The 24,366-nt window shown below is 48.9% G+C and overlaps 2 protein-coding genes across 2 annotated transcripts in view; both read left to right on the top strand.

Moving 5' to 3' along the window:
• The first annotated feature begins 6,820 nt into the window (after positions 1 to 6,820).
• Positions 6,821 to 23,235, top strand: LOC108804371. The gene is made up of 8 exons (XM_018576082.1): positions 6,821 to 6,907; positions 10,719 to 10,786; positions 12,206 to 12,415; positions 13,308 to 13,405; positions 13,996 to 14,090; positions 15,716 to 15,954; positions 18,621 to 18,792; positions 23,131 to 23,235. Exons 1-8 carry the CDS (start codon positions 6,821 to 6,823, stop codon positions 23,233 to 23,235), a joined length of 1,074 nt encoding a protein of 357 aa, XP_018431584.1.
• LOC108804386 (laminin subunit beta-1-like) overlaps positions 23,183 to 24,366 on the top strand; it is an 88,255-nt gene continuing 87,071 nt past the window's right edge. Inside the window, exon 1 of the mRNA XM_018576101.1 lies at positions 23,183 to 23,431. The gene's annotated coding sequence lies outside the window, so the exon portion shown is untranslated. The remainder of the gene's footprint in view (positions 23,432 to 24,366) is intronic.

Below are 24,366 nucleotides of genomic sequence, written 5' to 3'. Positions count from 1 at the left end.
TCTTGGAAGCGTCCACTTATGAAGAGTGCGGCATTGGAACGGAGGGGACGTAGAAGACACAGGCCACCGGAGAGGTCAGTAGATCTTCTCATTCCAGGAACTTTCAGATCCATTTTTTTTTTTAAGCGTCTACCTGGATCACTTTAAGAAGTCCATATGGGTTGATGGGCGTAAGAATTTGTTCCCAAGCCCTAAGCCTGACTGTTGGTGGTAACCATTTTAAAGTGGGTGGGGAAATGTCGCCCCTAGCCGTTCGGAGTTGTAGAATGTTCACAGCAGCTTGAACATTCTCATTTATCGATTTTGTCTCGAAGAGAACATGTTTTTTTTTGGTTTGTAGACTTCTGAGTTGTTACAATGTTTACTGGAGAGTAGATTTTGCTGCTCCATATTTGCATGGTGGCATTTCGTATGCATAGAACTCGTAGGGCTGGGTGTAAAACCTGGGAGTGTATGCAGCAACCCTCCAGAACATCTGCTGAGATCACGGGGTAAATCACAACTAGAATCTATCTCCTGGTCTCTGCACAGGCTGTTGCAGTGCATTAAAGCATCCCGTTCATTTGGAATGGGCCGGCAGTACCCCTGAACACATGAAAAAAAACAGGCACGGCCGGCCTGTACATGTGCGTTGCTCATTACTTTGTCAGTGCGTTGGGCTTCCATTCAGGACGAATGGCGCCACACCATAGTTTGTGGGTTGCATTAAGACCTGGTAAAGTGCACGTTTCCTGCATCTCTTAAATGCGAATGGGCCCTAAATGGTGGAGGGATGAGGGAGTGTTGGCATAATGGGAAGAGAGCTGGTCTTATTGGTCTGCTGCTGCTGCTCCTTCAGTGTCCAATCAAAGGCTGAGGAGGTTAGTACTACACTTGGAAGCTGCTGATCACCAGAAGGCCCCGTCTCCACCACCCCCTCAGCCTGTGGCTACACCAATGAATAGCGGTCATGTGACTGTTTTCCAAACACTAGAAGCAAAAACGGCATTTAATGAGTCTTATGAATAGAAATAGAATTGAACTGACATGGATAGCTTTTATACCGTTCTAAGGTGTGGGGAATGTTAAGGATTATCTTACACCTTTATCAAGTCTATTGATAAAGATTTGGCAGGGCCATTGGCCATGAGCGAATATATGTGAACGTTCACTCTGGGCAAATATATGCCAAAATATTGTTTGAATGTAATATCACATTATGGCCACCAGATGGCGCTAAAGGAGCATAGGAAACATTTTCTATGCTCCTCAATGCCATCTAGTGGCCATCATTTGATATTTCACAAAAAGAAATTGAAACTCCATTCTCTTGTAACGGCTAAAGAACGCATGTATCTGCACAGAACGAACATTCACAGATATTTGCAAGGCCAGGAAATTGTATATAAACAAGTGATAATGGAAGCCGTGAGTTTTTTTTTTAAGAACTGGGTTCTTGTTGAGAAGGGGCAAGAGAAATTTTGGCGTGTGGAGTTCACCCTATCTCGGGCCAGAAACACCAGTACGTTATTCATTTCTTTTAAAAGTGAACCTTCCGTTGTGCTACGAAAAAACAAAATCTATATTTTTCTATAATTTTTTTTTTTTCTGAAAGTGTTGTAAAGTGTACCTGTCCTCTCATTTTTGACGGGAATGCCGATACGGCCAATCAGAATACAGAAACTAGAAGCAGTTTTTTTTTTTTTGGGGGGCGTTTCAAGGAGCTTGAAATGGCTTCCTCTTCTGCCCCCAGGCAGCAGGCACGGGTTTCAATTTTGTGATTACCATCGATGGATGCAATTCTTTCTTTTTTTAAATATTTGCTGTAGTTTTGTATTGCCGATTGTTGAAGGGACATTGGAGGTGACGAGTTAATTTATCTTTTCTATTTAACATCTTCAAAAGCTGCCATGTCTGTTTTAATAAAGATCTGTGGTCTTGAATCCTTCTGCTTTTTGTGCCGTGCTGCCGCTTCATTGCTCTGATCTCCCCCTGATTTTTATATTGGTTTTGCATGATATGGTTACAGGAGGGGTGGCGGGGGAGGGGACACAATGTCGTTATTATTTTTAGGCCACTTTGTTCTTTGGGTGACGGAAGGCGAAAAAGAAGGTTCAGATTTGACTTTGGTGATAGACGCCATTTTGGGGTTGGCTGCCAATCCCAGTGACCTGGTTTCAGTTGGGCGTTTGGCTCGCGTCATGAAGGAGCCTCTCACCGTCCGTATAGCCAAAAGAACTTAAAGGCATAGTCCGCCTTCTGCAAAAAAATAATAACCGACATTGATAAAAAAAAAAAAGTGCATTTATTACATTTTTGCATTGCAACCGCCATCAGGTAATGACGAGCGCGATGCATGGGCTCCTGCAGACTGGTTCCCCCGGCCTCTTCTGTTATGGGACCGGTGGAGGTTATGAATAGAATACGGTGATGTCGCTGCACTTGTGGTCTATGAGTCTCTCTGATTCAGGTGAGGGGGGGCCGGGTGAATGGGTCTATTAGGGATGCACCAATAAAGGTTTTTCAGTATCGAGTACCGATATATTTTTTCCGGTACTCACCGATATTGACTACCGATACCGGAAGTCCCCATAAGGAAGCCAGGCGGCTTTTTGGCCAATCAGGAGGCCGTGTAATGACTCGTTGCCCGGCTTCCTGATTGGTCGAGAAGCCAGACAACGCGTCATTACATGACGCCCGCCTTCCTGATTGGGCGGGAAGCCTACGAGAAAGCATGGAGCCAGCTTTCTGGCAAATCGGGAACCCGGGCACCGTGTAATGACGCGGCGCCCGGCTTCCTGATGGGCCAGGAAGCCGGCTCAATGCTCCCTCGTCACAAGGTAACGAGGGAGCATGAAGCCGACTTCCCAGCCCGTCAGAAAGCCGGGCGCCGCGTCATGACGGCGCACTGCTGCCTGATTGGCCAGCTTCCCAACCATGAAGCCAAGTCATTACACGTGCCCGGCTTCCTGATTATCCGGGAAGCCAGCTCCATGCTCCCTCGTCACAAGTGCTGAGGGAGCATAGAGCCGGCTTCCCGGCCAATCAGGAAGCCGCGCCGCGTGTAATGACTCGCTGCCCGGCTTCCTGATACCGGAAGCTCAAGTATCGAGCTAGGCATCGGAGCATTTGGGTGAGTACAAGTAGTCGCCCAAATGTGCATCCCTAGTGTCCATGTTAATCCCCAAATAGGGGGGGGCTGGGGACTGGTTGAATGTGTATATGTTACACTCTAAATTGGAAGCTGGGTGAATGTCCATGTTCTCATTGGGTGACGGCAGAGGACTACTGCTGGGTGAGGAACTAACTTGCCTCCAGTGCGGTGTCAGTTCCAGCTCCTAGCTTACTCTACTGAAATATTCCCATCCTGCAATAAACGCACCGCACTACTCCAGGTACTGAGAATCCTAATGTATGTAACAACGCCACAGCGGCGGCATGGTTAAAGGAGAACTATGAGGTGGGTGCTTTTCACTCACCTCATAGTTCTAGCCGACCTGTGACAATGAGACTGTCACAGGTCGCTCAGTAGATCGGGAGGTGAGCGAACACATACCGGCGTTCGCTCACCTCTCGAGAGCCGTGACAGGGGAGGGGCTGGATTCTCCCCTGTCCGATCCGCCGGCGCTGACTGGCGGATCGGACGGGGGAGGGGGCGGGTACAGCTGGCTCTGCCTCTAGATAGGCAGAGCCAGCTGTCACTCACGCAGCTGGGCGGATCCAGACATAATTGTCGGGATCCGCTTCAGCTGCGGCGTCTCAGTATACCGCGAGTTACAGCTCGCGGTATACTGAGCCTAGGGTGACGGGAGGACGCTAGTTGGTGTCCTCCCGTTACCCTAAGGAGAACTATGGGGAAAAGCCCTGACCCCATAGTTCTCCTTTTAAGAAGCGTCCTGATGTGTTTTGCAGGAATTGCTCAAAACTCATATTTGCATGAAGCTCTGCATCGCGTCACGCTCCTCGAGGGCAGGCCCAATGGTCCCACAAGGATTCTGCCATGCCTGATTTACATATGTGAACTACAGAGCATCCCCCATGATGTCTTGCAATGCCTCATGGGATTTGTAGTTTCAACAGCTGGAATGCCGAGGTGGCCAATCCCTACACTGTCACCTCTGCAGGATCCCTCTTGTAGATGATTTCACTTTGTTTGGTCCACCATTTTATTTGACTTTCCTGTATCAGTCGATATTCTTTCCACATGATGGGAGCGGCACCGGGGCTGGAGGCTCAGAGCATAAACATACAAAGTCAAAGCGGTATGTACATGACACATGTCCAACCACCGAAGCCGTGACTTGTACAAATTTGTCACTCCATTCACAATTCTTACTCAACAAAAAGAGAGGTATGGTGGCCAAAAGAGCCCCTCGGGGGGCCACACGCAAGAGAGAAACTCCTAAAGCCGACCGAGGCAGTTTTCTCGCCCACTCCGGGGTATAGACGACTCCCTTGGTCTGTGGAATCATTCAGCAACCAATCGGATGTTACTTTAGCAGAGTGAAAGGGATTCTGATTGGTTGCGGTGAGGAACCTCATTATAACTTGATTTGAAGGACCTGATAGCAAAAGAAAGCTTTAAAGCAGAACTCCAGGTAAAATTTTTTATTAACTCCGGGGTTCTTTTTGTGGAGACATCAGGGGTCTATTGGACCCCTGATGTCTCCCCTGCCCCCCAATACAGATGATCAAGCACAAGAATGTGACCGCCTGTGTAAGCGTCACCGGCTTCTGATTAATTACAGAGAAGATCGGGACGTGCCTCAGTCTGCTCTCACTCTCCATCCTGATGCTGTTTGCAGTGGGTCTGGGTCCCCCAGAAGAGCAGGGGAACCCTAAAAACCACATGGGGGTGCAGCCGCCCCAATACAGCTGCCCAGATCACTTGAACATATTAAGCATCGCCTGCTGTAAAAAAACGATACCATGATCTCGGTATCACTGCTTCAAGACTAGGACATACAGGTCTTGAAGTGGTTAATTTTACGCTTTTAGGCTGGAGCATTTTTGGGGGGCTCGAAGTGCTACAATTCCCACCATGAAGAGTCTCATTATTCACAATAGTGCCCATTGACACCTGAGTGTTGTGTTTCTTCTTGGGCTGGATTGCACATTTCCGTGGTACGAGGTCATCACGCATCTGTGGTAATGTACTTCACTGCCGGCGGCCATCTTTGTGGGGCTATTGACCTGGTGGGATCAGTTATGTCTTCGGGTTCCCCCCTTCTCTCTAAAGCAAGCTGCCGGGTGCCCCCCCTCTCTCTCTCTCGGGACAATGTCGGGCTCTAGGTCCATGACCGAGTGCCCGACTGTTAATAGGGGGTGACACCAAAATGACTGACATCGGTTTTGATGTCACCCCCTCTGATGGTGTCACCCACTGCGAGCCGCACCCCCCTTGTGACGCCATTGATGGAGAGAAGCAGCTTAAAGTGACATTAAACCCTCAGATTTTTTAACATAAACCAATACTGTAATGTGCGCCTTACTGTAATCCATGGTAGTTTACCTTCTCTTTGCTGCTCATCCTTTTAAATCCGTATCTCTTCTCATGCTGGGCAGAACTTCTGTTTTGCAGCTGACTGCCTTGTCTCTGGAATGGATACATGGTGTCTGTGTATAAGTTTGTATAGGCTTGTAACCTGAGCCAGCACTACAGGAAGAGGCACTCAGCTGAAAAGGGAAGTTCTCCCGAAGCATGAGAAGACATGAGGATTTAAAAGGAAGAGCAGCAAAGAGAAGGGAAACAAACATGGATTACAGTAAGGCGCACATTACAGTATTGGTTTATGTTAAAAATCTGAGGGTTTAATGTCACTTTAAGTTCTTATTGGGATTACTGTAGTTTAAGACAAAGTCCCAGTATGCCTTTTGCCCCTTTACCCCGACCTCACAACCCACCAGCCCCCCTCCTCAAATAAATACTGACCTCAGTCTAATGGCCATGACCTCCGTTGTTTGTTCACATCCAGTGCTGCAAATTTTCACTGTCCTGGCCACGCCTGCACATTACGGCCCCACAGGCGTCCCGAGGCGTGGTGATACCGGTGCAGGTACCGGGTGACACCCCGCAGTGACGTCACACGCGGTACAGCTGTTACCTGCCGGCGGCAATCATGGTGATGGACGCTGGCAGAGAGAGCGGACATCACCCGCCGGGTCCCCTCCTCTCTCTCTCGAGCAACTGTCGGTCCTCGTCTTGACCAAGTGCCCGACTGTCAGTCATTTTGGTGTCACCCTTCCAATGGTGGCACCCCCCTTGGGACGCCACTGCGGCCCTATAGACTCCTATAGGACCATCACCCTCCATAGAAGTCTATGGCGCTGTAATGCCCAGCACAGAACAGGAATAGCGGTGAAATCTTCTAATGGAGACACCTGGGGGGGTCTATTTAATACTATACGCCTTTAGCGTGCCGTAATCCTGCGTCGTAGCGCCCCCGCCCTGGTGTGATCTGCTCCATAGACTAGAATGGACTCTTGATTCTATGCGCTTTCTACACAGGATCCTGCGTCATAGCTCGCACGCACTGGTGTGATCTGCTCCATAGAATATAATGGACTCTTGATTCTATGCGCTTTCTACACAGGATCCTGCGTCATCTCGCACGCACTGGTGTGAATGGGCCCTGAATGGGCTAAACAGAAACTTTTTTCCTAACCTTTTGCCAACTTGAATACTGGGGATGTGTGCACAATGGGGTCCGGTATTCCGAGGCTCGCCGGTGGCTCATTCCCTACTGAGCGCATTCTATCAAGAAGCGTTCAACGCGCTCGACTTAATTACATCTTAATTACGTCGATCAATCAAAGCTGATCTCCACACAGTGCACCGATAATGAGCTCGCAGGAGGATGGCTGTCACGATGATCCAACATCTTATTTATCCCATGCTTCAGCTTCACGGTTTCACTGCGGGATACTCGTAACTGCGCAATGACATGTGATGGCCACTGGGTGGCACTGTGACCTAACTTAAAGTGTCCAGTATATACTTCTCTGCGAAATGCACTCAGCTCCTAAGTTCTGTTGTGAGCTGACAACACAGCAATTTTGTGCATTGAGCGGTGTAAGACCTGCCCAGTTGTCTTTTGCTAAACCACAAGTTCCATGAGGCATTGCAAGACTCTGACAGCCCCAGGCATGACTTCAAGCAGCAGAGGCATCATGGGATTGGTAGTACCAAGGTTGCCTACCCCTGCTCTAATCAATAGGGAGCCCCTAGTGGCAGGGTATGGGAGCTGCAGCCTGGGAAGTAGCGCCAGTGCTGCTTATTACACACTTTGGAAAATCAGTGCAAACAATCAGCGATCATTTTCCCAATGGAAGACGCAGTGATTCCTTGAAGCAGGGGCGGGGAACCTCGGGCCCTCCAGCTGCGGGCAAACTACAAATCCCATGAGGCATTGCAAGATTGTCACAGCCACAGACATGACTCCCAGGGGAGATGTGCATCATGGGATTTGTCGTTTCACCACAGCTGGAGGGCCGGAGGTTCCCTAGTCCAACTCCAGCTTGGGTGGTCAGCCCCCCTCTTTGACCCCCGCCCATTAATTATTTGGAACTTATTGGATTAATAGCAGTCGTCTGGTTGGTCATGTGACGAGCTATAGCTTCAGCACAGCTGTAGTGCCAAGGTTGCCTACCCCTGCTCTAATCATTATGGAGACCCCTAGTGGTGGGGCAAGGGAGCTGCAGTCCGGGAGGTGAACTAGTGATACCAGTGTGAAGGTTCTCATTGGTCCAGGTCATGGAATATCTGTAAAAAATAAGTCAAGGCAACTGGACTTGCTGTTTTTTTTCTTGAAGATGTTTCGCCGGTCATCCGACCAGCTTTCCCAATTGAGAAAGCTGGTCGGATGACCAGCGAAACGTCTTTAAGACAAATACAGAGAGTCCAGTTGCCTTGATATATTCTTTTACAGACATAGTGAACAAGTATTGGCTCCAATGCCCCTTCACCAGTTCTGTGCCCGGACCTGCCAGGTTACATTGGGTTATCCGCCTTGTCCCTTGGGGGCTCATTGATTCGCTCGTCTCCAATAGGGAACATATACAATTTGATATTTTTGTATTTGGTTTCTTAGTTCCCGGGTCACGATGAGTTCACACACGCGGCCCCCACACTTAATTGCGACACTTAATAGGCTCACACTTGAGAAGCTAATGGCAGCAATTAGTCTACAAGGGCACGGACTCCCCCGTGATTGCGTAACGCCATGAGAGTCAAAGAGCCGCATTGTGCGCCAGACCGGCCCACCGATCACCCAACCCGGAGAGCCGTTATTAACTGACATCCCAACTGAAGATCATCAGTGCTGAGTTACGGATTCCAACACCTCGGACCGATATAAGCAGCGGGCTCGTGTTCCTGCGGGGCTAGTGGACTGCAAAGACGGCAAGGGTAAGGGCGCTGGCTTCCACCGAAGGGTGACCTCACCGTAGAGCAGGGGAGGGCAATCTCAGCACGCCTGCTGTTGTGGAACTACAAGTCCCATGAGGCATTGCAAGACTCTGACAGCCACAGGCAGCTGGAGGGCCATGGTTGCCTATCCCTGCTGTGTTTGGATGGATACACTGTTTTATATATCTATTACAGCCATGTATAGAGCGCCGACAATTTACTCAGCGCTGTACATTCCCATCACTGCCTGCGCTCAAGGAGCTTACAAGCCTAAGACGACCATGGTTCATGCTGGCCATTCACATCACAATCTGATTGTACAATCTGCATTCAGCTAGCCAATCGTGTTACATTGTAATTGTATCATTTCCATTAGATATACACTATATTGCCAGAAGTATTGGGACGCCGGCCTTTACACGCACAGGAACTTTAATGGCATCCCAGTCTTAGTCCGTAGGGCTCAATATTGGGTTGGCTTAAGCTGCACACAGCGCGCCGGTTTTAAATAGTAACCGACACGCTCTGTATGCAGGTTGGTCGCTCTGTATGCAGGTTGGTCGTTCCAGGGATCAGGTGAGTATTATGCCCTGTTCCCACTGCGCGATATGCAAATTGCGCGTTTGTCACGCGATTTGCATATTGCGCGACATCGCGAGATTTGCCGCGCGATGTCGCGTTCAAGCTTGCATTGAGCAAGCTTGAATCGCGGCTAAATCCTCCCATTGGAGTGCATTGGAGCGCGATATCGCGCGGTAATTTGCCGCGATATCGCGGGAATTACCGCGCGATAAATCGCTCAATGTGAACGGGGTCTTAAAGGGTTATTAGATATATGCTAAAAGTTTTTTTTTTTGTAAAACAAAACGTTTTACCAGCGGTTTAAACTCACCCCGTCTTCGCCGCGCGCTCCTGTCTGAAAACCCGAAACTGCTCGGGCGGCCACAAAGCATCTTGGGGCGGGCGCATGCGCAGTTCGGATTTTCGGGCGGGAGACGAGGAGAGACGCAAGGTAAGTATACGGACGCATGCACCTGCATGCAGACACTGTGGGACAGGAAGTGCCAGCAATGGCAGAGGAGTCAGCGCTGGATCAGACACCCGCCGCACCGCTGGAGGGACAGATGAAAACATCAGGAAAGAAGATCGGATTAAGAGACATCAGTGAAGGTGAGTGCTGACATTAGCGTTGGGTGGAGAGATTACACGGCATCCCACGCTTTGCATTGCACTTGGTGATGTAAGGCTTGGATGCAGCTGCTCGGCCATGGAAACCCATTCCATGAAGCTCTCTACGCACTGTTGTTGTGCCAATCTGAAGGCCACACCAAGTTTGGAGGTCTGTAGCTATTGACTCTGCAGACAGTTGGCGACTTCTGCGCACTGTGCGCTTCAGCATGCGCTGACCCCGCTCTGTCATTTTACGTGTCCTACCACTTCCTGGCTGAGTTGCTGTTGTTCCCAGTTGCTTCCACTTTGTTATAATACCAGTAACAGGTGACCGCGGAATATTTAGTAGCAAGGACATTTCACCTGAATCCAATGATGTGGAGGGGTGTCCCAATAGTTTTGGCAATATAGTGTATATGTAGCGAAAGAGCCGGTGTTCTATCGAAAGCTCCAACTCATCGAAATCTTCAACTACCCCACTTCCGTTGCTCAGAAAGACTGGAGCTCTGTACAGTTGCGGTGCGCATGCGCGCCTAGCGTTTTCAGAATGCTTGTCTACTTTACCACCTGATGAATATTGATAAAATGCAGCTGCACAGAAGCTCTGTCAGTCTTTGTGTTTTGCAGTCCAACATCGTCTGGTCGATATCTCCAACTTGCAAGTACCGGCAGTGAGGTAGTTGGAGATTTTGGCAAGTTGGAGCTTTCCATAGAACACCAGCCTGACTGGATCCAAATTGATTGGACTGTTGCCATGTACATTGTGCATAGATTGTATAGTGTATGGTCAGATTTAGAAGGCGGTCAGCAATTGCTAAGATACAGCCCATGGTATTGATACAATCCCTACGCCCTTCCCCTGGTGGACGAGCCATGGTTGCCACCGTAGGGTGCGTGAAAAGATGGCCCCATTCTCAGGGTTGTCACCCCCGATTCCCATGATTTACACAGCTGATCAATGGACGTGCTGTTGTCCACGTTATCGCTTCAAAGCCTGAACCCCCCCCCCCCATTGGTGCCATGACCCCGGCGCTGCATCAGCAGGGGGCCGAGAACCGAGTTGAGAGCGGCTGTGAATTTGATGTTATTAATAATTACCAGGAGAGGAGACGTCAGATCCATCGGAGGACACGGATCACTATGACAACCCTTCCCCTGACAGTATAAAACATGCACGGTGAGGACTCGGCTCTTCCCTGCTATCAGCACGCGGAGGAGACGCTCTGCAAGGTAAGAGGAGGCCGCCACATCGCAATGGAGGGCCGAGGGCGGACATACTGGGGGCATTCCCCTCACTCCGGGCAATTTCATCTGACTTCCTGTTGTGTCTCTGGGAAGGGAAGTTTGCACAATGGTACGCAGGCAGCAAAAAAAAATAACATGAAATGGGATTTAACCCTTCCCTATTCTATCCACAAAAACAACAAGATTTGGCTTCATACACAATGTGGGGCCTATTAATACATAACATTTCCATAGCCGGTACATTCATTGTGTGCAAGCGTACCAGCAATGGGGCTAAAACAAATGTTCTAAGTGTATTATGGGGTCGAATGTTCTTAGTGTATTATGGGGTCGAATGTTCTTAGTGTATTATGGGGTCGAATGTTCCAAGTGTATTATGGGGTCGAATGTTCCAAGTGTATTATGGGGTCGAATGTTCTTAGTGTATTATGGGGTCGAATGTTCTTAGTGTATTATGGGGTCGAATGTTCCAAGTGTATTATGGGGTCGAATGTTCTTAGTGTATTATGGGGTCGAATGTTCCAAGTGTATTATGGGGTCGAATGTTCTTAGGCCTTGTTCACACCAGTTGCAGACCGGTTCAAAACTGCGTCCAATGTATTCCAATGGTATTTTTTGCTCCAGTTCACATCGCAGCGTGCAGTTCCAGAGCAGGTGAAAAAACTGCAGCAAGCCCTATTTTACCTGCTCTGGAACGCATCAAAAACGCATGCAAATGCCTGGAATGCACTGAAAGCCCCAAAACGCATCAAAAACGTGTCAAAAACGCACCTTAAAGACTAGCGTGCGTGTGCAGAATCCTGACCGGATCTGCTCTGCATTTGGTGTGAACAAGGCCTTAGTGTATTATCGGGTCGAATGTTCTTAGTGTATTATCGGGTCGAATGTTCTTCAATAGGTTCATAGATCACAGTGAATGAGGAAAATACCTCATTATGGCCACTAGATGGAGCCGAGGATCATAGGAAATACATGATAGTAAAGAGATACAATGTTACAATTCTAGAGACGTCTGCAGGGAACGAGCATATAAATTAGGGACGCACTGATACAAGTATCGGTATTGGTGCCGATACCAAGTATTTGAGTGACTACGAGCGCCGATACTTACCCCCGATACTGGAACTGGAGATTTCCTCTGACCGGCAGAACATGGTGTCGGCTTCCCGGCCAATCAGGAAGCCAGGCAGCGGGTAATAACCCGCCTCCCAGCTTCCTGATTGGCCGGGAAGCCGACACCCCGTTGTTTGGCCCTGCTCAACGCTGATTGGATGGATTCCCGGCCAATCAGCATCAAGTCGGCCAAACAGCATAGAGCCGGCCTCCCGGGCAATCAAGAAGCCGGGAGGCGGGTAACGAAATGATGAGTGCAGAGGTCACATATGGGTATTCCTCTTATGACAGGTGCACTTTACTGTCTCTCCTGTGGCGGGCGGTTCCCATGGCCGGCTGTCAGAACACAGAAGCGGACAGTAGCCAGAAGTCCTTCCATAGAGGAGACTCCAGCCTGTTCTGTAGCAGCCGTTGTGAGGCACTACAGGAGACTGAAGAGGAGGATAAGGATGAGGAGGCGGTGTCTAGTCCAGCTCCAGATTACGCCCAGCAGCTGTGCAGGTCAGTCACCATCGAAGGACCGCGTTTCACTTACAAGGGATGTACTTACAGTAGCACTCAGACTGGGAAAGGGAGGGGCAGCACTTGGTGGCCAATCAGGAGTTGTGCATTCACCGCTGACAAGAATCATGCTGACAGCAGGAGAGAGCAGAGAGCTGACCTAATTAGTCTTTTGCTGATACAAGGGGTTATTTGACTGGACGTGGTGTAGATTGTGAAGTCATCCACTCTTCCTCTCCACCATGTTTTTTTTATGATACACAAACCTCTCCGCTATGAATGAGCACTAAAGCCCAACCCCGGCTTGCAGAGAAAAAAGTACTCACAGGCCTGTTACAATAATAAAAAAAATCTTTCTTTGCTTTACTTACCTCTGCTGCAACCAAGCTTTCCTCTGGGTCAGGGCGTCAAGGACCCGCCCCCTTGGAACGTGTCATCACACAGCCTGGGCTCATAGGGGAATGCTGTAGGCAGGGCCAGATTAAAAGCATCATGGGCCTTGTGCTGTCTGTCGGCCAAATGGGAAGCAGCAGAGGTGGCTCTCTAATTAAGTGGCCACTCCCTCCCTGCTGGGGCCCTGCGAGGCCCCGGTGAGTGACAGGACCTATTTTCAGTGGTGGGCCTGTAGCTTGTGCTCCAGTAACCCCTATGTTAACCTGGCCCTGGCTGTAGGGAGCGGTCTCAGTGTTATTATAACATGGTGCTGCTCTCTGCTGCTTTCAGGAGCAAAGCAAAATCCTCTACCCGTCACAGGACCGGACTGAAGACACCTAGAGGGGTCCGGGTGGGGGTCCTGGGGGTTTGATTGGAGGACTGGAGGGTGGTAGCGGTATGAGAGGGAAATTGAGCTTTAATTGCACCTTCATGTGTCACATTTCTATTTTCTCCGAAGCATTCTGGGTCCCGAGACCGCAGATTATTTCCTAAATCCTCCGCCGATGGAGTTCCACGTGAGCCCGTCCGTACAGAAGATCTTGGATGAAATGGAAGGTAAAGGTGCCACTTCCTGTACGTTCCCCTGTAATTACAAGGCGTTCCATGTAAAGGGAAATCAGTGTTTGTGTTGTCTCATTATGAACTCCCGGCGGTGCTTTGTCGCAGTGTAGCCATGGGAATAAACCCGGCTGTAGAGTCTCTTCCTATCCTCCAGCATTGTGATACGGTGAGCGCCAGTGAGCCGTTATTATTGGGCGCCATCGTTTTCCAATACGTCCCTTATTATTCCATGTCAGTGCATCTGTCAGTGTCATTGTTTATAAATTCTAGGACACGTCACAGTATACAGAGACAGGATCAATGCTCAATATTTTATCATTAAATTAAAAATCCGCGCTTGAACGCCAGTCCGGTGACTGTGCCTAGGCTGAGATGATGTCATCAGTCTGCTGCAGACAGGAGGAAGCATTTCCTCAGTCTCCCCTCCCCCAGTGATCCTCAGCTCCATCTAGTGGCCAGCATATGTCGGGGCAGATGATCATCGATGAACCATCCCCATAGATGACATAGAAATACTGTATGTCTAGACCCAAATATGTCTACTTTCTGCATTCTTCTTGTGTTTGTGTGTTTTTGTCTTACAGACTCCCTGGGAGCTGAGGAACTGTGGAGAATACTGCAAACAAAATCCAAGCAGAAGCTTAAGGAAGAGTACGGTGAACCCATAAGACTAGAAAAGGTGAATATTGGCCTGAAATGGGAAGGGTGGGGGGAGGGGTTGGTTTAGGTAATCATCACCTGGGTGCCACAGTGATGTTCATTGTACTTGGTGAGGAGGTGGGCCTACATATCAGTATTTATAACAGGGATGAATAAAGCAGACCTTGCACTTCAGAATGGATGAGGATGAATATATTACAATTTATATTAAAAATGATTTGAGTTGGTAAAATGTGCAGGGGAGGGGTGCGGTGGGTTTGATATGGGGCAATATGTGCAGGGGAGGAGTCTGGAGGGTATGAAATGGTGCAGTATGTGCAGGGGAGGAGTGTGGAGGGTATGACATGGGGCAGTATGTGGAGGGTAAGACAAAGACCGGTATGTGCAGAGTGTGGAGGGTGCGGTGGTGGGTGGTCTGTGCAGGACAGGAGTGGCCTTGGTTATAATGGCTGCTAGTATGTGCAGGAAAGGAGTGTGGAGTGTATAATGGCGGTAGACATGTGCACTGCCAAAAAATTCGTTTAGTTTTAAATTCGGATTTGTGTTATTTTGTTTTTCAGGATTCGGGTGTGAAAGTGAATTCGGATTCGGAATTCGGATTCGGACGAAATTCGGTAGCGTTAGTACGAACGTTCGTTTCGTTTTCTGTTCTTATTCGTTTGCAGCAAAAGTGACATTTGAGGGGGAAAAAATATTTTTCTCCTCTAATGTCACTTTGCTCCAACGAACGAAACGAATAAGAAACGAATAAGAACAGAAAACGAAACGAACGTTCGTGCGAACGCTACCGAAATTTCGGAAATGGAAATTCGGATTCGTTTGCATTCGTTATGTCTGTAATTCGGAATTCGGATGCATCCGAATGTCCGAATTTCCGAAAATTCGTCCGAATTTCGATTCGGAACGAAACGAATCGCACATGTCTAAATGGCGGGCAGTATGTACTGAAGTTGGGAAGTAATCTCAGCAGGTGGTATGAGAGGAGTGGTAAGCTTATGGAGGCGGATAGTATGTGATTGCGAAGACAATGTAGGGCATGATGACAAGCAATATGTGCAGGAGAGGAGGGTACAACAGTGGGCAGTATGTGCAGGAGAGGAGGGTATAACAGCGGGCAGTATGTACAGGAGAGGAGGGTATAACAGCGGGCAGTATGTGCAGGAAGTAGGGTATAACAGCGGGCAGTATATGCAGGAGAGGAGGGTATAACAGCGGGCAGTATGTACAGGAGAGGAGGGTATAACAGCGGGCAGTATGTGCAGGAAGTAGGGTATAACAGCGGGCAGTATATGCAGGAGAGGAGGGTATAACAGCGGGCAGTATGTACAGGAGAGGAGGGTATAACAGCGGGCAGTATGTACAGGAGAGGAGGGTATAACAGCGGGCAGTATGTACAGGAGAGGAGGGTATAACAGCGGGCAGTGTGTGCAGGAGAGGAGGGTATAACAGTGGGCAGTATGTGCAGGAGAGGAGGGTACAACAGTGGGCAGTATGTGCAGGAGAGGAGGGTATAACAGCGGGCAGTATATGCAGGAGAGGAGGGTATAACAGCGGGCAGTATGTACAGGAGAGGAGGGTATAACTGCGGGCAGTATGTGCAGTAGGGAAGTGGCGGAGGGTATGACTATATATTTTTTCCCCTAGATAAACATTCTGAAGAACTTTGCTCAGCGTCCGGCGATGCAGAAAGTGGTCGCCAAGCGTCATCATCTCACCTATATGAGACAGACTTTGCTACACCAGCAGGACCTGACCAACATGCTTCTGTCTGACAATCCTCTTCCGGATATGAATGGCCACCAGAGGGACCTCAGGGGCACCTCTCACAGAATGCAGAGATCCCATGTGGTGCCAAGCGGGACACTCACATACAAGAAGCAGACGTAGGACCTGACCGCTGCTGATTAAAAGGGACGCTTCATTCAAATACAATGTAACCACATACACTGTCTAGAAGCTCTCTGACTTGTCTGATGATCTGCTCCCCCTGTAGTGCCACATGGCTGCAGAGCATAGCGAGTGTTCTACAGTTCTATAGATGGTGTGTCACTGCCCCGCCTCCTCTCTGCCCTTTGGAGAGTTTACATCAGAACGCTGACACTCATTCATAGCTTCTCCCTCAAGTAAGCTGCATCAGATCAGTAAAAGGAGCAGATTCCAGAAATGACGAGACCAGTAATAGTATTTTATATATTGTAGAATTCTCCTCCAATCAAATATACACACAGATCATTCTTTGTCCCATCGGGAATAATAATAAGGGGGCATTGCAATGGTTTGGGGTCATTTTTATTTATTTTAATAAGTAGGTGCGGATGTATAGCTGTAGATAAATAACCGGCACTGGCAAGGGGATCCGTCCATCCAGGACTTTATTTGTAAAAAGGTATAACAGCAGCAAACAAGCCATTGCTTACATGTTTCAGCCCCCAAACTGGGCCTTAGTTGTAGCCAAAGGGCTGCTGTAAGGGCTATTCACTATAGCCTGTACAGCAGCCGAAGGCGGGCGAGCGGCTCAGGCATATGCTTCGGCTCGACTTCGGCAAATGACAGCAGGGCGGAGCCAGCTGTGATCTCACGGCTCGCTCAGCCCCGTTCTAATGACAGATCAGCGTCCCCAACTGAGCGGGGGACGCTGATCTGTCATTAAACAATAACAACTGGGCGGAGCCGGCCGTGATGTCATGGCCGGCTCCGCCCAGTTGTTATTCATTGGCCGGGACCTGCTAGAAGACTCTAGCAGGTGCCGGCCAATAGAAAACAGTTGGGTGGAGCTAGCTGTCACTTTTTCAATCTTTATTTATTTTTGAATTTTACTATTTTTATTTACATTTTTTCAACCTTTTTTTTCCGTCTACTATTTTCACTGATCTTCTATTCTGCTCGGTACCACGGAGGTACCGAGCAGAATAGCCGAGCCGAATGCCTCTCGGCGGCATTCGGCTATTCACTCACTGCCGGTCGGCCCCTATGAGAATAGGAGCGAATGGCAGGGAGTGAGCTTCCGGAGCTTCGACTCAGCCGATCCAGATGTCCTCCACTTCAGCTCAGCCGAAGGTAGCCGATGTACGGCTGATTTTTGCCGATGTACGGCTGATTTTTGCCGATGTATGGCTGATTTTTGCCGATGTATGGCTGAAATCAACCGTACAAGCCAGAAGTGAAAAGCCGTACGTTTGGCTCACTTCACTTCACTGCCTTCGGCAGCTGAGTGAATAACCCTCTAAATCATTTTCCACATGCAGGAAATATTGCAATACCCCAGAATGCCCTGCAGGGGGCAGCATAGTAAAGTCAACAAAGAATCACATCGCTCTAAACCTTTCCAGCATCTCTGCTGTGATTGGACGAGGGAGGTTCTCTGAGATCAAGGCTTCTGTTTGTCATTTTTCACGTCTCTTCTCCTCTGTCTCTTTTTTTTTCCGCTGAACATCCCTGGAAAAGCAGTTCACCCGGGACGTGCCCGGACACAGCCAACCTCACAATGAGACACCTGAATCTTTATTGTCATAGCACGCCATAATAAGTGTGTTTTGTACAATCAGCTGTGGAAGGGAACAAAAACTTTGTTTTCCACAAGCAGGATGTAAGTGTTTAAAGGTGAAGTTTTTATTATTCCTTCCCTGGTTCCCCCCACCCCCATCAACATGATCATGATATTATTAAATAATTCCTTTCCATTTTCATTACATACCTTATTTTATACCCAGTGATGTCATCACTGGATCCCTATGCTTCTGTATGCAATGCAAGAAGATCATGACGGCTGGGAGGGGCCAACAGGGTGCTGTATGTAGCTTCCTGAAAACATCACAGCACCCTGCCTCTGAACCACCTCAAGAACCCTCAGCTCTGAAGGAAGCAGTGGGCTGTCTTTTGGGAGGAGTCATGCAAATATCAATATGTGTTGATGAGTGGGTGTCAGTCTGGAGGAGTGGGCATTCCTAGACAGGCGGTATTTGCATGCAGATCACCCTAAGTAACACCATGCAAATATCTGTTAACATTTGCTCAGTACATATATTTGCCAAAATAAACGTTCTTCCAGTTTTTTTTCTTTACAGGTGAATGTAGTTTAGATATTTTTTCATGTAATATTACATTTTAGCCCCTAGATGGTGCTGGGGAGCATAGAGTATAAATTCTTATTTCCTCTGCTCCTTTGGCTCCATCTAGTGGCCATAATGTGATATTACGTGAAAACATTCAATAATTCATTCTACGTGTTAAGAGAAACTGAAAACGCTCGTTTTGGCATTGAAATGTACGGAGTGAATGTTCACAGATATTCACAGAACAAGCACCCCTTCCCCCCATGAGTGTCTTCAGGGCAGGACCGCCGGAGGTTATTTTGATGAAAGCTGCAGATTACCATTGAACATGACTGTACAAATAACATTATGATGTTGAAGGAATTATGAGATTTATGAGCATGTTTACTTCTTCCCTATGTAATAACGCACATGTGCTTTATGTTGCGTGTTATTGTACATTGTGTTCAGACATTCTATTGAAACGAATGGTCTGCTAATGCTCCCTGTGATTGCAGAAAATCTTTCATCGAAACACAGCAAACTGCGAAGATCTACCGAGAGTTGCTGACCATTGTGGCTAGAACCGCACCCGCTCCAAACCTGAGCTCCTCCAAACAAGAAAGTGCCACGAGCCCCCCGTCCAATCAGCAGCAGGCCGGCCATCCCCCCCCTTCTTGTAAGAAATGGGTCAGGATGCTTTTGCTGACATCATTTACCTTATATGGCCACATATCCATATTAGGTCACTTTAAATCACCAATTATAGGCATGTAGCCAAATAAGGTCAATGACATCACTGCACCCCGCCCCTATGCTTACATCAAGCTGCAGTGAGGAATGTTGACCTGCAGCTGATTGGGGCGGGAGGCCCACGGCACTTTCTTGCATCCCCTCCCATTGCTTACGTCAAGGTGCAGGCAGGTAATTCCCCAGTCGCAGCTGATTGGGCGGCATGGAAGGTGCTCAGGGTCGGACCTAGTTTCAAGCTCATCCCTAGTTGTGACGCAAGTTGCATGCATTACCGCGAGGTGCTACAATGCGTGCCTTAGGGTAAGGCTGGGTTAAGCTGTTGCAGTGCACTGAACGCACATGCATTAATGCGGGTTAGACATGTGCGAATTGTTTCGTTCCGAATCCCAATGTGTCCGAATCCGAAACTTAGTTTCTGAATTTCGGATCCCGTCCGAATTTCGTACAAAAACTAAACTGAATTGGACATGTGACTTTTCTGGCCAATCCGCTCTAAACATGATTTTCCATTCGGGTCTGGGAGCCTCAGCTGTAGTATGATATGTATATACTGTACATGGCTCTTATGTTGCCGTAACAAAAATACATGTTCAGACCCATTCGGATGCATTAAACCGAAAAACACATCTGATTGGCCAGAAAAGTCACATGTCCGATTCAGTTCAGGGAGCCATATACATATATTACTGAAGCTGAGGCTCCCTGACCCGAATGGCGTCCGGGAGCTCCCCAGTGCAATTCGGAAATTCGGATCCTGAATGCCATTCGGGTCGGGGAGTAGATGGTTTTCTGTGGCAACGAATATTCGTAAGCTCATCCGAAACTAACGAAAATTCGGATCTCGTCCGAATCCTAAACCCGAACCGAATTGAATTTCGGATCCGAATCCCGAAATAAAATATAGCTTGCATGTCTAATGCGGGTTATGCCGCTGCTTAACGCATTTTGCATTAGGGTCGCCATTCATTTAAAAGCACCAAAACACATCAAAGAGTTGCCTGTTGCAACACATCACACCACAACGCATGTCAGTGCGTCACTATGTGTTGTGGTGCACGTATGAATGAATGAGCTCAGCCTCAGTGATCAGGGCTCATCTCCTTTTAACGAAAACATTTTACCTTGTGAACAGACACCTCTGGATGGAAAACCGCGACATGAGGAAGATCCGACGTTACATTGTAAACAAACACAAAGAGTTTATTTTTACATATACAAGGTATAAACGTCTGCGGCGTGCCCCCCGCCCCGGGGCAGATGTTGGTACAAGTCTGTGAATATGTGTTTACTTTACACTATGTATTCACTGCATTCCACTATAGACAGAGGCTGGCCGGCGAAACCTTTCACAGAGCGCACAAAGGAGGAACCCACCTCCCAACAATACACTCAAAGGGGTTTCCTTGGGAACCTTCCATAGGCTCGGATCCTGTTAACGCCTTCTGTGCCGCGACGCCCGTCTGGTACATAGGAGGCCAGATCTATTGCGGGAGCGCAGAAGACGTTTTCATTGTGCGTTCCAGAGTGGTCAGCTGCTGGAACGCACTGTATCGCATCCCAGCCGCCTTCCTGTGCTCAGGGGGCATGGCACTGCATTGAAGTCAATGGTACCATAGCCACGCCCCCCACCCGCAGTGCGATCGCTGGCACCAGGCACTGGACCGGAACCCAGGCACTCACGTTTCATGCGTTCTGGTGCGGGAAATCACACTGCGGTCATGGCTGCGGTGCCCCCTCCCTCCCCTGACCACAGGAAGCCAGCCGGGATGCGATACAATGCGTTCCAGCAGCTGACTGTTTTGGAACGCACTGTTTATGATGTGAACCGGCCCTTAAAGTAGAACTGAAGCCAAAACGTTTTATTATTATTATTTTTGGGTAGAGTAAGGGAAAGGTACGACCCCTATCAGCTTAATTTCACCACCTGTGTCCAATTAGGGAGATTTCCCTTCACTTCCTGTCTGCTAGACACAACAGGAAGTGAGAGGACGTCCCCGGTGGTCAGCAGGGTCACCAGAACTAGTGTCCCCATTGGAAGATTTCCTATCCATTCCTGTTCTGGTGACAACCCAAAATTTGGAATAGAGGGCGAATCTCCCTAACGAGGACGCAGGCAGCAATAAAAACCTGACAGAGGTTCCAATCCCTCTCCACTCCATCCAAAACTAAACAAATATGTTTGGGCTTCAGTTACACTTTAAGCTGCAGTCCAGTGACTTTGCTTAGGCTGAGATGATGTCATCAGTCTGCTGCAGGCAAGAGGAAGCATTTCCTCAGTCTCCTCTCCCCTCATGGTCAGACGGTACGTTGTAAGTTTGTAGTCAGTCACAAGATGAAAGGCTCCAGCAGGGGGTTGATCTGTGTCAGACATTTGTGAACACATCCAAGAACTTCCCAGACACCAGGACTTACACGACTGTGTCATCTCTGAGCCGGCCTCTCAGCCCACGAAGTAGCTGGCGACCTTGGATGATGCCTGAACACAGATAGCTCCGTCCCTATGGACAGAAAATCAGATGAAGGCATTGTCCGGGGGAGTACTGTGATCTCTGTGAGAAGTAATGTTCACTCGGTGCAAACACATGCCAAAACGAATGTTCTTTCGTTTTTTTACATTTTCAAACGCTTTCATGTAATAGCGCACGACGGCCACTAGATGGAGCCAAAGGAGCACATGAAATACGTATTACTTTCTATGCTCCACTCTGCCACCCAATGGCCATAATGTGATATTACATGAAAAACATTAAAAAAATAAATTTCCTCCTAAAGAAACAACAAAAGAAATTTCGCTTTGGCATATATCCACACAGAGCGAACGTTCACAGATAGAAAGCTATATATATACAGCATATTGCCAAAAGTATTGGGACGCCGGCCTTTACACGCACATGAACTTTAATGGCATCCCAGTCTTAGTCCGTAGGGTTCAGTATTGGGTTGGCTCCGCCCTTTGCCGCTATAACAGCTTCAACTCTTCTGGGAAGGCGTCCACAAGGTTTAGGAGTGTGTCTATGGGAATGTTGGACCATTTGTGAGGTCAGGTACTGATGTTGGAGGAGAAGGCCGGGCTCGCAGTCTCCGCTCTAATTCATCCCAAAGGTGTTCTATCGGGTTGAGGTCAGGACTCTGTGCAGGCCAGTCAAGTTCCTCCACCCCAAACTCCCTCATCCATGTCTTTATGGACCTTGCTTTGTGCACTGGTGCGCAGTCATGTTGGAACAGGAAGGGGCCATCCCCAAACTGTTCCCACAAAGTTGGGAGCATGAAATTGTCCAAAATGTCTTGGTATGCTGATGCCTTAAGAGTTCCCTTCACTGGAACTAAGGGGCCAAGCCCAACCCCTGAAAAACAACCCCACACCATAATCCCCCCTCCACCAAACTTTACACTTGGCACAATGCAGTCAGGCAAGTACCGTTCTCCTGGCAACCACCAAACCCAGACACGCCCATCGGATTGCCAGACAGAGAAGCGTGATTGGTCACTCCAGAGAACACGTCTCCACTTCTCTAGAGTCCAGTGGCGGCGTGCTTTACACCACGGCATCCCACGCTATGCATTGCACTTGGTGATGTGCGGCTTGGATGCAGCTGCTCGGCCAATGAAACCCATTCCATGAAGCTCTCAACGCGCTGTTGTTGGGCCAATCTGAAGGCCACACGAAGTTTGGAGGTCTGTAGCTATTGACTCTGCAGACAGTTGGCGACTTCTGCGCACTGTGCGCTTCAGCATACGCTGACCCCGCTCTGTCATTTTATGTGGCCTACCACTTCGTGGCTGAGTTGCTGTTGTTCCCAGTTGCTTCCACTTTGTTATAATACCAGTAACAGGTGACCGCGGAATATTTAGTAGCAAGGAAATGTCACGGATGGACTTACTGCCCAGGTGGCAACCTATCACGGTACCACGCTTGTAGTCACTGAGCTCCTGAGAGCGACCCATTCCTTCACAAATGTTTGTAGAAGCGTCTGCATGCCGAGGTGCGTGATTTTATACACCTGTGGCCATGGAGGTGATTGGAACACCTGAATCCAATGATTTGGAGGGGTGTCCCAATACTTTTGGCAATATAGTGTATATATATATACCTCTGCCTTGAGTTCAGCTGTGAGCACTTGGCGCTGGCTGTATGTTGTTTTGCAGGAACATTACACGTGGTGGCAGGTTGGGTGTAACATGATCTGTAGAACAATGACTTCTATATCAAAGGTTATACCTAAGAGAAAGGAGAAATGATCTGCCCCCATTTGTCTGCAACCCCCCTCCCGACAGGACGGCTATGGCCCATCTGCTCCCTCCCAGGGCCCGGGAGAAGGGAACGGCGTGGACTGTGCTCAGGTGCTGAGAGCAAACGCAGGTATCAGCCGCATGCACTGACACACTGACAGGTCTCGCCCACTCCCAGTTCTTGGCAGGGCACCAGCAGGCAGGATACACCCCACAGCTATGAAAAAAGGATTGTGGAGATAAGCCGGCGGAGCGAGAGGTGGGAACGTCTTCTCCCAGGTCTGTGGCAGGCTCTGGGCAGCCACCCCAACAGGGACACTTATCTCGCAGAGTCGGTGAGACGCAGGTGAGTCCAAGTCTTCCTTATTCCTTCCTCTTTCTGATACAAAGAGACTTTGTCCTGCTGGAAAGTGATCAGAACTAGGGGACAGGTCACACAGCCAGAGCTAGTCTCAATCTCTGCTCATTCATTGTACCGTGCACCGCTTTATATGATCACATTTGCCTCTTAGCCCCCCAAAGCAGGTTATTTTATGTATAGACCTAAAGCAGCCGTTCTCGACCAGGGGTCCTCCAGAGGTTGCTTGGGTTTCCTAGAGCAATGCTCAGTTTCTGGCTCCATGAGAGGCTACCATTGGCCACAATGATCCTGTAACCGTATCTGTAAGGGGGGCATTCACTCCTTGACCACCAATGTAAGGAGCAGGGTTCAATTCTCAACCAGGGGTCCTCCAGAGGACCCCTGGTTGAGAATTGTCCTGTAGGCCTCATTCACACGACAATCTGCCGGCACGCACAGATCCATGCTGCGTGCACGGCTGTATTGGGTAGCTCCCGGGAAGGACAGGTGCTGCGTGATTAGTACGCAGCGCCTGTCCTTCTTTATGGCACTACCTGGCCATACGCCGCCCTACGCTCATCCGCCCTGCACGTCTGTGTGGGTGAGCGTACTCGTACGCTGACAGGATGGATCCTGTCTGCGTCTGAGCCAGGAAACACGCACCCCTACGGACCTGCACTTGAGGTGAGCTTAGGGGGGCGTACGACCACGTAGTCCCATACAGAAGGACAGGGGCTGCGTACTAATCACATGCAGCACCTGTTCTTCCCGGGAGCTGCCCGTATCTGTAAGGGGGGCATTTACTCCCTGACCACCAATGTAAGAAGCATTCCTTCCACTCACCACCAGTATACTCGGGTCCTTCACTGACCACCAGTGTAAATGGGAACTTCTCCACTAATTATAAATGGAAGGGGTCACATTTCCCCAAATTCACTGAG

This window comes from Nanorana parkeri, unplaced genomic scaffold (assembly GCF_000935625.1).
Source record: "Nanorana parkeri isolate BGI_ZX_2015 unplaced genomic scaffold, ASM93562v1 scaffold56, whole genome shotgun sequence".
NCBI classification, from domain to species: Eukaryota; Metazoa; Chordata; class Amphibia; order Anura; family Dicroglossidae; genus Nanorana; species Nanorana parkeri.
The sequence above is the reverse complement of the archived record's forward strand: the minus strand, read 5'-3'. Positions and strand labels throughout refer to the sequence as shown.